The sequence below is a fragment of the Papio anubis genome, chromosome 9 (genome assembly GCF_008728515.1).
Source record: "Papio anubis isolate 15944 chromosome 9, Panubis1.0, whole genome shotgun sequence".
NCBI classification, from domain to species: domain Eukaryota; kingdom Metazoa; phylum Chordata; class Mammalia; order Primates; family Cercopithecidae; genus Papio; species Papio anubis.
In genome coordinates, this window is record NC_044984.1 from 46,122,063 (window position 1) to 46,135,693 (window position 13,631).

A 13,631-nucleotide genomic window follows, 5' to 3' on the forward strand; every position below is an offset into this window, starting at 1 on the left:
CAAAATGTTAGCAAATATTTTCTCTGGGGCAAAGATTAATGGGTGATGTACAGTTGAACTACACAGATTTCATATTTGTGAATTACCTACTTATTTATTTGGAACCCCCAAATCAATACTTGTGGCCCTTTCCCAGTCACTATTGGACATGCACAAGTAGAGAAAAATGAGTTGCCTGGCACACACTTTCCAGATGAAGTCTAACAAGACAACCATCTACCTTCTTGCTTCCGTTCTCAAACTGTAAACAAGTGTCCTTTCCACCGTGTTTTCCTAACTTTGTGCTTTTTGTTGGTGATTTTGCTATTTAAAATGGCCCCCAAGCTGTAGTGCTAAGTGCAAAAATACTGTGATGTGCCTTCCAGAGAAAATACATGTATTAGATAAGCTTCATTCAGGCATGAGTTACAATACTGCTGGTTGTGAGTTCAATATTAATAAATTAATAATATAGATTAAATAAGGTGTCTTTAAACAGAAACTCACATAAAACAAGGTTATATGTTGGGTGGTTGATGAAAATTTTGTGATCAGGGGCTCACAGAAACCTGTGGTTTGATGTTCAGTGAGTGTGGCAACTTTATAGAACAAAACTACCCTGAACAAGAATCAACTATAACATTTATCAAGTACCTACTATGTGCTGGATGCCATGCTTATCCTTGAGCATCCAGGATTAGAATCTAGAATATATCAGCAAACAAAAACTTATATAGATCAATTTTTTTATAAAAGGTCAACAACCCAATTGAAAAATGGGAAAACGATATATAGGAAAGTCACAGAACAGGAATGTTAAATGGTCAGTAACATGAAAAGATACTCAAGGTAATTAGCAATTATGAAGCTATGACTTAAAACTGCAAAAAATATTCCGTTTCATACCCATGAGCTTGTAAGAATGAAGAAGTCTGACAATTTCACATGTAGTGAGAATGTGGACTCATGAGGGCTCTTACTCACTGCTGATGGGTAGTAAACTGGAATCATCACCTTGCAGGGCAATATGGCAATATCTCATAAGGGTCAAGAAGCCCCATGACAGATCTTATGACTCAACAATCCTGCTCCAAGTATAGACCCTAAAGAAACTCTTGATAATATTCACAGGGACAAATGTAAAACTTGTTCATCACAACATTATTTATAATAGCAAAAACCTAGAAGACAACTCAAATGCCCCAAACTAGCAGGAGGATAAATAAATCATGAACTACGCATACAATAACAACTATAGAAAGGAAACAGCAGAGTTACTATGGCAACATGTAGCAATAATGAAAAATCTTACAAATAATACTAAGAGAACAAAAGAAGTTGCAGAACAATACATACAGTATAAGTCCATTTATATAAAGTTTAAAAACATGCAAAACAGCCAGGCATGGTGGCTCATGCCTGTAATCCCAGCACTCTGGGAGGCCAAGGCGGGCAGATCACGAGGTCAGAAGTTCAAGACCAGCCTGGCCAACATAGTGAAACCCTGTCTCTACTAAAAATACGAAAATTAGCTGGGTATGGTGGTGTGCGCCTGTAATCCCAGCTATTTGGAGGCTGAGGCAGGAGAAGCGCTTGAACCCGGGAGGCGGAGGTTGCAGTGAGCCAAGATCGTGCCATTGCATTACAGCCTGGGCAAGACCCTGTCTCAAAAACAAACAAACAAACAAACAAACAAACAAAAAAAAGCAAAACAATATTTTATGTATGCATGTATGTGTGAAACAATACAATGTGTGCATGCTACATTTAGTATTACATTTAGTATTTATTTCCATGCGTGTTATGTGTGAAACATACATGCACACACAAAATAAAACAACAAATGATAAATACTAAATGTAACATAGTGGTTACCTTTAGTGGGGTCAGAAAGAAAAAGTGAGTGGGGAAGGAACAGCTATATTTACAACATATTTACATGGCTATTTGTTATATTATTCTTTATACATTTAGTTATGTCTGAAATATTTAATTTTTATTAATTTTTTTAGAGACAGGGTCTTGCTCTGTCACCCAGGCTGCAGTGCAGCGGCATGATCATAGCTCACTGCACCCTCAAACTCCTGCGCTCAAGTGATCCTCCTGCTTCAGCCTCCTGAGTAGCTAGGAGTACAGGTATGCACTACCGTGCCTGGCTAATCTTTATTTTCTTTTAATCTTTTTTTTTGTAGAGATGAGATTTCACTATGCTGCCCAGACTGGTCTCAAACTCCTGGTCTCAAGTGATTCTCCTGCCTCAGCCTCCCAAAATACTGGTATTATAGGCATAAGCCACCATGTCTGGCCCTGAAATATTTAGTAAAAAGCAAAATAAATTATATAGGAGCATAGCATAAACAACAAACATCATCATGCACATGCACATAGGGACAGGTCCGGATTCTGGACTGGAGATGAAGATTTTGAATACGTTCACACATGGGACAAATGAAGCAAAAGAGTCTTGGACGGTGCTCACCTTGACAGTCCCTTCACCACAAAGACTTTATTGGAATGTTGCTTCTCCAGTTTGCTCATCACCTCGTAGAGATTGTGGTTCAGCTACAGCCAGTAAGAAAGAAGGGGATGCTAGCCAACTGGGAACCCGAGAGTGGCATATCCCTTCTCCCCTCCCCTTCAGACAGCTTCCCAAAATAAAACCTCCCCCTTTCAACTCTGATCTGAATTCCTCTTCATCTGTCTAGCATTAGAGTCCAGGATCCCGTCCCACCACCCCCTCTTCCTTGTCTCTCTGTGTTCTAAGTTCTGCCTCTTCCATCGGACTGGCAGCTGTCTCAAGGCAGGGTCCATAACTGATGTCTGATTTGAGGTTCCAGCTTCTCACAGGTGATCCAGGGAATGAAAACTCATTTTTAGGCCGGGCACGGTGGCTCACGCCTGTAATCCCAGCACTTTAGGAGGCCGAGGCGGGCGGATCACGAGGTCAGGAGATCGAGACCATCCTGGCTAACACAGTGAAACCCTGTCTCTACTAAAAATACAAAAAAATTAGCTGGGCGTGGTGGTGGGCACCTGTAGTCCCAGCTACTTGGGAAGCAGAGGCAGGAGAATGGCGTGAACCCGGGAAGCGGAGCTTGCAGTGAACCGAGATTGCGCCACTGCACTCCAGCCTGGGCACCAGAGCAAAACTCCATCTCAAAAAAAAAAAACAAACCTCATTTTTAATACTAACTAGGCAAATCACATGTTAGCCAAATAAACTACGGAGTGTGGTATGTGTAGCTGTGTGTGAATGTAACTAATGTTGTAGTAGCAAAGATCTTGGAATCCCAGGACTAGAAAAGACTTCATAAATTACGTTATATGGCTGCCTGTCACTGAGAGGATTAGTCTTATTTAAGACTAACCACCTGAGAAACTGACTTGTCCTTAAACACTGCACTCTCCAGTCCCCAGCAACAATAGATAGAGATTTCACAATGGGGTTCCCCATTTTAATTGTTCCTTCCATAGGCCTAACCTCCTTTATTCATGCTAAAGCTGAAATTTGGATGCATTTACTCAGTTGTTAAGGGAGATGAAGAGGGCCCTCTGATGTGTTTTAATACAGTTAAATATACAATCAAGTGCTCTTATTTCATCATGAGATAGAAGTCAAAATCTGTGGTGCCAATATGCATATTTAAAGAAATTATGTAAGTCAAGGCTACCTTCATATTTACTACAAAACACACCCACGAGCCTCACTTGGCCAGACGCTTCTCACCTTGCTCATTTCCCTGTAGAAGACATCCCTCAAGTTGGAAATGTTTTGGAAGATGGTCACATAGCAGCCAATACGACTATTAGGAAGCAAAATAACAAACACACGGGTAAGGCATGGGAAAGGAGTTCTTTGTTTGAAATACAAGGTATGACCTTAAGTCAAAACCAGCCACTGAGGCTCCTAAAAGAATGCATCCCACTGGGCATGGTGGCTCACGCCTGTAATCCCAGCACTTTGGGTGGCCTAGGCAGGCGTATCACAAAGTCAGGAGATCGAGACCATCCTGGCTAACATGCTAAAACCCCGCCTCTACTAAAAATACAAAAAAAAAAAAAAATTAGCCAGGTGTGGTGGCATGTGCCTGTAGTCCCAGCTACTTGGGAAGCTAAGGCAGGAGAATCGCTTGAACCTGGGAGGCAGAGGTTGCAGTGAGCCGAGATCCCGCCACTGCACTCCAGCCTGGGAAACAGAGTGAGACTCCATTTAAAAAAAAAAAAAGGCCACCCCACATCCCACACTCAGGATGTTCTGGGATCTGGATTCATCAGAGCTAGGCCAGGAACACACCTGATTCTTAGGAGCAGGAAGGCCAGGGGAGACAATATCAGTTCAGGTTGACATCAAAGTTTAACAGTTTCATGGAGTTATCTGATTTGGGCTCTTGAAGAGCTGAGCAGACATGAAAGGGGTTTGAATAATTTTTTAAAGGGCTATATAAATATAAGGCCACCTAATTATAATTATTACAGTAAGTAATTATTCTTTCCCATTATGCAATACAGTACAACTTCTATGCCTGTATGTACATTAATGGAATTCTCCTGTAAGTGAATCAAGGAAATATACTTTTAAAGAAACTATATTAAATTTCATTTCTAGGCCAGGCACCATGGCTCATGCCTGTAATCCCAGCACTCTGGGAGGCTGAGGCAGGTGGATCACTTGAGGTCAGGAGTTTGAGACCAGCCTGTCCAACAGGGTGAAACCTGTCAAAAAATACAAAAATGGCCAGGCACGGTGGCTCACACCTGTAATTCCAGCACTTTGGGAGGCCGAGGTGGGCGGATCACAAGGTCAGGAGATTGAGACCATCCTGGCCAACATGGTGAAACCCCATCTCTACTAAAATACAAAAAATCAGCTGGACTTGGTGGCACGTGCCTGTAGTCCCAGCTACTCGGGAGGCTGAGGCAGGAGAATTGCTTGAACCTGGGAGGTGGAGGTTGCAGTGAGCCGAGATTGTGCCACTGCACTCCAGCCTAGCAACAGAGCGAGACTCTGTCTCAAAATAAAACAAACACAAAAATTAGTCAGGTGTGGTGGCACGTGCCTGTAGTCCCAGCTACTCAGGAAGCTGAGGTGGGAGAATTGCTTGAACCTGGGAGGCATAGGTTACAGTGAGCCATACTCCAGCCTGGGTGACAGAGTCAGACCCTGTCTCAAAATAAATAAATAAAATAAAATAAAAAATAAAATTTCAATTTTATTTTAATTAGGAGTCACATAATGTCTGAATACATGTATTCATTACAAAGGCTCCATCCTATGTACACCAATAAGTGACAATATAAAATATTCTGACCACAGTTCTATTATGCCTATCTTGTACAATAAAAAGAAAAAAGGATACAAATGGAGTTTCTGCTCAGATTTCTCTTTAAATGTGGAAAATTTGGCCGGGCATGGTGGCTCATGCCTGTAATCTGAGAACTTTGGGAGGCCAAGGCAGGGGGATCACTTGAAGTCAGGAGTTCGAGACCAGCCTGGGCAACATGGTGAAACCCCATCTCTACTAAAAATACAAAAAAAAAAAAAATTCAGCCAGGCATGTTGGCACAAGCCTGTAATCCCAGGTACTTGTGTGGCTGAGGCACAAAAATCACTTGAACTAGGGAGGTGGAGGTTGCACTGAGCTGAGACTGAGTGTTACTGCACTCCAGCCTATGTGACAGAGTGAGACCCTGTCTCAAAAAAAGGGGAGCAGTGTGGGAATTTAAATCTAAAACACTTTTATCTACCTACTCTCAAGGCACACAAGGTGCCTTTGCTTCACACAAGCAATTTCAGTCATTACCTATTATAAAGAATAGGCAGCTCCTCTAGTAGTTCTTGGTTCAGATCTTCAAACACAGTCTGGGCTTTGTTGAACTCTTCCTCTGCCTAGGTGGTAAAAGAGACAAGACAATCTCCCTCAATTCTGAACCCAGTACTACAGCATGCCCCCTTCATTCTCTGCATTTTTTTAGGCACTAGGCTTACTGGGAGCCATCCCTCTTCTTCCCCTGAGCATGCCCTCCCCAGCCTCAAGACTCTGACTATCCTTACAGCACCAGTGTCAGAAGAAACAGATTTCCTTCAGGACACTGGATGCTGAATTTATAATTTCCTATACCCACGTTGGCCCAGCCACCTCCCACCACCATGGGGAGAAGGAGAACAGGAAGAATTTACCAGTTTTTGTTGTTGTTTTTGCTTTACCTTGGCAGTCTTGGCCTCATCTTTCTTCTTGGCATTCTGCACTGCCTCCAGGTGATGTCGGGTACTGTCGTAGTCCACGAGTTTCCGACCCCGCTTGGCAATTCTCTCCTGACCCAGCATAATGAGAAAGGGCGTGGATATCACTTTTTAGTGGCCAGGATGTAGGTCACAGAATACCAAACAGAGAGCAAGGTTCTTGGATCCTACTATCCAATTTCACTTTCGTTGTTTTTTGTTTTTGACTTTTTTGAGACAGGGTCTTGCTCTGTTGGCCAGGCTGGAGTGCAGTGACGCGATCTCAGCTCACTGCAACCTCTGCCTCCCAGATTCAAGCAATTTTTGTGCTTCGGCCTCCCAAGTAGCTGGAATTATAGGCGTGTGTACCAAGCCCGGCTAATTTTTGTATTTTTAGTAGAGATGGGGTTTCGCCATGTTGGCCAGGCTGGTCTCGAACTCCTGGGCTCATGTGATATGCCCACCTCGGCCTCTCAAGGTGCTAGGATTACAGGTATGAGCCACTGCACCCGGCCCCAATTTCACTTTCTAATAGGGTTTGGTGCCCATGGGGTCTCCCTCAGTATCTGGGAAGAATGGGGGATTCTCAGAGGGAGATAGAGTCCTACAGAGCATGTGGAAATCTTTATTAATTATATATAGTGTATATATATATAATAAAATACATATATATATTTCCACCTCCACCTCCCCCTGTATTAAATTTTAATATTTCCTATGAACCCATTATAAACTGCTTCAGTCTCCAGGAGAAATGGCCTGGAGAATCACATGAAAGTGAAAGTCTGGATTTTTCGGAATGAGTCCCAAATCTGCCATTCATTAGCCTGTGGTCAGTGGCAAGGCACATCTCTTTTGGAGCCTCAGTAGCCCCATCTCCCCTTAAACGACTGCTATTTGAAAGGTCGAATGCTGAATACAAAGTGCTCTGAAAGCTCTAAAACACAATAAAAGCTATAAATTACTATGACCACTGAAAGTCTACTCAGCCTTATCCAAACTATAAATTATACCAGTGAGAAGCAGACTATGTCATTGAACCGTTTCATTCTCTCAGTCACAGAATTTGAAAAGATCTTAGCGATTATCTGGTCCAGCTTCCCATACAATACATGAGGCTTCTCTATAACATCCAAGATAAGAAGTAGTTTGACTGCTGTTTGCACAAAGAACAGACAACTCACTATCTTTGAATCTATTTCATTTCATTTTTGGAAAGCTTTAACTATTAGGAACTTAAATCAGCCTCCCTCTAACTTCTTCCTCTGAATCAGCACAGTGCCTCATAGAGTAGGTGTTTAACAAATACTAGAGCTGGATGCAGTGGCTCACGCCTATAATCCCAGCATTCTGGGGGGCCAAGGTGGGCGGATCACCTGACGTCAGGAGTTTGAGACCAGCCTGGCCAACACAGAGAAACCCTATCTCTACTAAAAATACAAAAACTAGCTGGGCATGGTGACGCATGCCTGTAATCCCAGCTACTTGGGACGCTGAGGCTGGAGAATCGCTAGAACCCAGGAGGTGGAGGTTGCAGTGAGCCAAGACCATGCCATTGCACTCCACCCTGGGCAACAGAGCAAGACTCCATCTCAGAAAAAACAAAAACAAAAACAAAACTAGCTGAATGAATAGATGAATTCTAATTCTGCTTTCTGGAACAGTTTAGAATAGGTGGAATTCCTCTTTTACCTAACAGACTTTCAAGTATTTGAAGATAACTATTTGATTGCCCCATGTTTCCTCTTCTGTACAATAAACATCTTTAGTGCCATTAGCTGTTTCTCACAGCTAAAGGGGATGCCTCTAACTTGGATCTAATTCGAAATCAGCCCAAATATAGCTCACTGAAATCTAAGTTTATTTTATTTATTTACTTATTTTGAGACACCAGCCTCTGTCACCCAGGCTGGAGCGCAGTGGCATGATCTCGGCTCACTGCAACCTCTCTCTCCCTGGCTCAAGTGATCCTTCACCTCAGTCTCCTAGGGTGGCTGGGACTACAGACACACACCACCACACTGACAAATTTTTTTGTATTTTTTGTAGAGATGGGGTTTTGCCATGTTGCCCAGGCTGGTCCTGAACTCCTGGGCTCAAGTGATTCTCCTGCCTCAGCCTCCCAAAGTACTGGGACTACAGGTGTGAGCCACTGTACCCAGCCTTGAAATCTAAGTTTAAACATAAACTTCACACTACTTCCGACCTTATATCCTAACCTCTTGTCTAACCCTCAACCTTAATCTTTCTCCTAACTTACCCAAACTTCATTCTTAATTGAGCTCTAATTCTACTTATAATGCTTAACCCAATATGTTCTCTAACCAGGATGGATCGTCCACAAGCTAACCTTGATTCTGTACATCGAGTACCTTAATTTCGCTGAACTGGGCAACGTAGTTTTCCATGGTCCTCACAGCCTGGTCAGCCAGTTTCTCCTCGTAGTCTTCCCAAAGGAGATCATTATTCTGTGGGATAGAGGCAGAGGCTGGTGAAGGCTCCACTTCCCAACAACAACTGCCTACCAGGGAAATACCCAAATTCTCCCTGCAAAAACCTTCTTTTTTGTAGCACTGTATTTAGAATACCACGTTGGATTCCGGGGAATACAGAGGAAGAAAAGAAACAGCCCCTACCCCAAGGAACTGCGCTATGGGAGTCTGAACATACATTCAGAGATTACGAACAGGGCACAAGGTTAAAGCCTTGGACTCCAGAGTTTATACGGGAAATTTTAAGAGTGTATGAACTTTGTTTTAAAAAACAACCCATCTTTAGGAGGTAAAACTTCCCATAATGTTTTAAAGAGGGGAAGAGAGTCAAAATTAGAGGAATCCACAGATTAGGGAAAACTTGTTTTTACCTTAACAGTTGTAGCTTCTTCCTACCACCCAGTGACTGAGGCTATACAAATGCACAGTGTGAACTGGCTCCTTTGTTTTCCTATTTTCTTGGATAGAGAAGCTAAGCTGAGGTTGAGATGCAAACAGGAATAAGTGCCAACAAGTCGTAAAACCCAAGCCACTCTTACCCCTACGATGGTCTTCAGCTCTTCATGACCGTCCCACTCGCTGTTGTAGATCTCCTGCAGGGTTTCTGACACTCTTTTTGAACTTTCATGCATCACTGAAAGGAGAGAATTCAGTCCCACCATCATGTTTCCCCAACAGTATTTGTTGTAATCACATGGGTGACAAATCAGTGGTTCCAATTCAGAAGGACAAACTCAGAAGGTTTAGGTTATGTAAGTGAGGAAAGCTGGATGGGGCTGAAAGGAAAAGTCACTCTTCCTCAGCCCACAAAGTTCCAGGAGTCAAGAGTAGACAAATGATAAAATGACAAAAACCTGGGGGTATGGCTGATGTTTTCCACCCCCAAACCTCTTAGTAGCTGTATAAATGCCCTCTGGATTCTCCCATGCTGCAATGCCCACCTTTGACTGCACTAAGGAAGTTCTTCAGGTCCTTGTACAGCTTGTAGCCTTCTGCCTGAAAGAGAAAAGTACATTTGGTGACTAAAGAGATTCATATTTCAAAAGACGCTCCAGAGGTCAAAGTCGAAAAGTAGGTTAAAAGCAGAAATCACACCTGGAATTTCTTCAAATATTCACAATTGTTATAAGTTAGCCTTTACTTTCTTTACCAACATGTTGTAGGTGGTCTCTTTTGTGTTAGTTAAGATAGGGGCTTGCTAAAGCTCCCATTACACTGGCGTCTTCCTTCCAGTGAACAAGAGCCTATACCCAAGTTCCTCTTTTGAAATGTAAGTGTTCTCCATGTGACACTGCGATTCTCTGGCTTGCACCCTCCCCTCTGGGTAAAGTGCTACCATTTTCTGCAGACACCAGGCCTTCTTCTTTCTCTGAACCCCCACACAGACACTCCTCTCCCCCCGATATCCTTCTCTGCCTTGCCTCACTTTACCCTTCCCTTCCATCAGTCACCTGCTTTATGCTACTCCAAGTAGCCTCATCATTGCTTCTCCTGTTCCACCCCGAATGTCTTCATCTATAGCTCTATCTATCCCTGCTTCCATCTTTGCTCCTGTGTCTGAAATCTCATTTTTTAGCCTAGGAATCCCAAGTTCAGACAAGGGCTCCTCCTCCCTCTAAAAAAGGAAAAGAAGGTATCTTTTAGACTTGGAAGTTTAAATCTCAATCTGATAGATGAACTGCTTTTGTTATTACTCTGACAAATGTTCATTTAGCCTCTGCTTCTCAAATACTTCCAGGAACTGGAAACTAACATCTTGCCTGAGACAGTATCACTTGATTTTAAACGAGTTCTGTTAAAACTTTTTCTGGCTGGGCGTAGTAGTTCACCCTTATAATCCCAGCACTTTGGGAGGCCAAGGCTGGTGGATTACTTTAGGTCAGGAGTTCGAGACCAACCTGGTCAAAATGGTGAAACCCTGTCTTTAGTAAAAATACAAAATATTAGCCGGGCGTGATGGCGCACACCTGTAGTCCCAGCTACGCGGGAGGCTGAGGTAGGAGGATCGCTTGAATCTGGGAGGCGAAGATTGCAGTGAGCTGAGATCAGATCGCGTCACTGTACTCCAGCCTGGGTGACAAAGCAAGACTCCGTCTCAAAACAAACAAACCAACTTTTTCCTATGAGTCTTGGATTGGCCTTCTGTACCCATAGAGTAGATCTAATTTCTCTTCCACACATGCTTGAAGACAACTTGCATGTGCCCTTGACCAAGTCTTTCTCATAGATTTCCTCAGTTGTTCCTTATGGTGTTTAGACCCTCTTCCCATTTTGGTCTCCTTCCTATGTGTAAACTCATTTTGAAGGGTTGGTTGGGAATTTAAGGCCAGACATCTGACATTCTGGAAACTGACTTCAGGACTGTGGACTGTAGGGATGGACTGAGAGGTGCAGCCCACTTTAAGGGTACTCTATGGAGCCAGCCTACAGATCAGAGCAGACCAGTTCAGGGGATGTTGTACTTGAAAGCCAAGTTGCATTATTCAGTACACCATAAAATACTTGTGAATTTTTTCATTTGTTATTTGCTGTATTAATTACTTGATAGGCTATTGATGATACCACAAGTATAAAAAATTATGGGGCCGGGCACAGTGGCTCACGCCTGCAATCCCAGCACTTTGGGAGGCCAAGGCAGGTGGATCACCTGAGGTCAGGAGTTTGAGACCAGCCTGACCAACATGGTGAAACCCCATCTCTACTAAATACAAAAAATTAGCAGGGTGTGGTGGCAGGCACCTGTAATCCCAGCTGCTTGGCAGGTTTAGGCAGAAGAATCACTTGAACCCGGGAGGCGGAGGTGGCAGTGAGCCAAGATTGTGCCATTGCCCTCCACTCTGGGCAACAAGAACAAAACTCCATCTCAAAAATAAATAAATAAATAAAAAATTATGGGAGAGGCCAGGCGTGGTGCCTCACACTTGTAATCCCAGCACTTTGGGATGCCAAGGCAGGCGGATCACAAGGTCAGGAGTTCAAGACCAGCCTGACCAACATGGTGAAACCCTGTTTCTACTAAAAATACAAAAATTAGCCAGGCACGGTGGCATGCATCTGTAATCCCAGCTACTTAGGAGGCTGAGGCAGGGGAATCACTTGAACCCAGGAGGCAGAGGTTGCAGTGAGCCGAGATTGCACCACTGCACTCCAGCCTGGGCAACAGAGCAAGACTCCACTTCAAAAAAAAAAATTATGAGAAAAAAATGAAAATTCAGAAAATTCTATCTAGTGACAAAATTTTTCCTGTGGAAATCTTTGGGGAAAGGTCACTATTTACTTAATTTTAGCAGCAGAAAATTTAGGTCTACTTGGTCAAATCAAAGAAAACTGGACTAGTTATTTCATCAATTTTCTCACCTCCAGAGCTCACTGTTCTTTTTTTATTTTTTTTTTTGAGACGGAGTCTCGTTCTGTCGCCCAGGCTGGAGCGCAGTGGCGCAATCTTGGCTCACTGCAACTTCTGCTTCCTGGGTTCAAGTGACAATTCTCCTGCCTCAGGCTCCCGAGTAGCTGGGACTATAGGTGTGTGCTACCATACACGGCTAATTTTTTTGTATTTTTAGTAGAGACAGGGTTTCACTGTGTTAGCCAGATGGTCTCGATCTCCTGATGATGTGATCCGCCCACCTCGGCCTCCCAAGTTGCTGGAATTACAGGTGTGAGCCACTGTGCCGGGCCTCAGAGCTCACTTCTAAGCTAGTCCAAACTTTTGACCAAACATCAGATCAAAAGTCCCTCTCAAGGGGCTGAATGTCAGTTTGAAGAGACATGAGGACACAGTCCTAAAGGAGTGAAAGGCACTGTCAGAGAAGTACAGAACTGTGATTTGTGCTGTGTTAGAGCAAATAAGGATTAAGAGAACATCATATAAACAATCAAGGAAGTAGGCCAGATGAGGTGGCTCCAATCTGTAATCCTAGCATTTTGGGAGGCCGAGGCGGGTGGATCACTTGAGGTCAGGAGTTCGAGACCAGTCTGGCCAACATGGTGAAAGTCCATCTCTACTAAAGATACAAAAATTAGCCAGGTGTGGTGGCAGGCGCCTGTAATCTCAGCTACTCGGGAGGCTTAGGCAGCAGAATTGTTTGAACCATGAAGGTGGAGGCTTGCAGTGAGCTGCAATTGCGCCACTGCACTCCAGCCTGGGCAACAAAGCACACTCTGTCTAAAAAACAAAACCAATCAAGGAAGTGTCAGATGCTACAGAGATGTTAGAATGCAGGAAGAATTGGTAAAATTAACTGGATTTGGTAATGGGTCACTGGTGACCTTGAGAAGGCACTTTCAGTAGCATAATGGAGACAGATTCAGTCAGTTAACAAAATTCAGAAACACTCAGCATCTACCAGAAAGGATATATCTCACTTCCTCTTTGCTTTCTCATGTACAGAAAAAAGCTTAGATAGCCTAACATGTTAAATGTACACAACATCGTTTAAACTTGAATAAGGGAGGAGGTAGAAGTTTGAGAATTTTGAAAAGGTGATAATCAAGATTTTAAAGAGCCTTGAAAAAGTTTTGGGGATTATAAAAATGAACAAGGCTTGGCTGGGCGCAGTGGTGCATGCCTGTAATCCTAGCACTTTGGGAGGCCGAGATGGGCAGATCACGAGGTCAAGAGATTGAGAACATCCTGGCCAACATGGTGAAATCCTGTCTCTACTAAAAATACAAAAATTAGCTGGGCATGGTGGCATATGCCTGTAATCCCAGCTACTTGGGAGGTTGAGGCAGGAGAACTGCTTGAACCCGGGAGGTGGAAGTTACAGTGAGCCGAGATCGCGCCACTGCGCTCCAGCCTTGGCGACAGAGTGAGACTCCGTCTCAAAAAAAAAAAAAAATTAAAACTTTTAAATTCTTTCCTGAAGGATAAAAAAAGACTCAATTTTTTACTTCACCATGAAAATTTTATTTCAAAAATAAATATAATAAAGTAATAA

The 13,631-nt window shown here is 43.2% G+C and overlaps 1 protein-coding gene across 6 annotated transcripts in view; it reads right to left on the bottom strand.

The window, feature by feature from the left end:
* Positions 1 to 13,631, bottom strand: part of BIN2 (bridging integrator 2) — a 39,843-nt gene that overhangs the window by 12,421 nt on the left and 13,791 nt on the right. For 4 of the 6 annotated variants that reach the window (XR_002515647.2, XM_003906388.5, XM_021922365.2 and 1 more), the window contains exons 3-9: positions 9,633 to 9,687; positions 9,231 to 9,325; positions 8,572 to 8,667; positions 6,185 to 6,292; positions 5,781 to 5,866; positions 3,707 to 3,782; positions 2,459 to 2,541 (exon numbers count right to left, since the gene is read on the bottom strand). Coding sequence is in view for 5 of the 6 variants with exons in the window: in XM_003906388.5 (XP_003906437.3) it covers positions 2,459 to 2,541; positions 3,707 to 3,782; positions 5,781 to 5,866; positions 6,185 to 6,292; positions 8,572 to 8,667; positions 9,231 to 9,325; positions 9,633 to 9,687 (599 nt within the window). In the remaining variant the exon portion in view is untranslated. Of the gene's footprint in view, positions 1 to 2,458; positions 2,542 to 3,706; positions 3,783 to 5,780; positions 5,867 to 6,184; positions 6,293 to 8,571; positions 8,668 to 9,062; positions 9,326 to 9,632; positions 9,688 to 10,658; positions 10,684 to 13,631 lie in introns of those variants that run through there. The other 2 variants (XM_021922366.2, XM_009180757.4) reach the window with 2 other exon arrangements.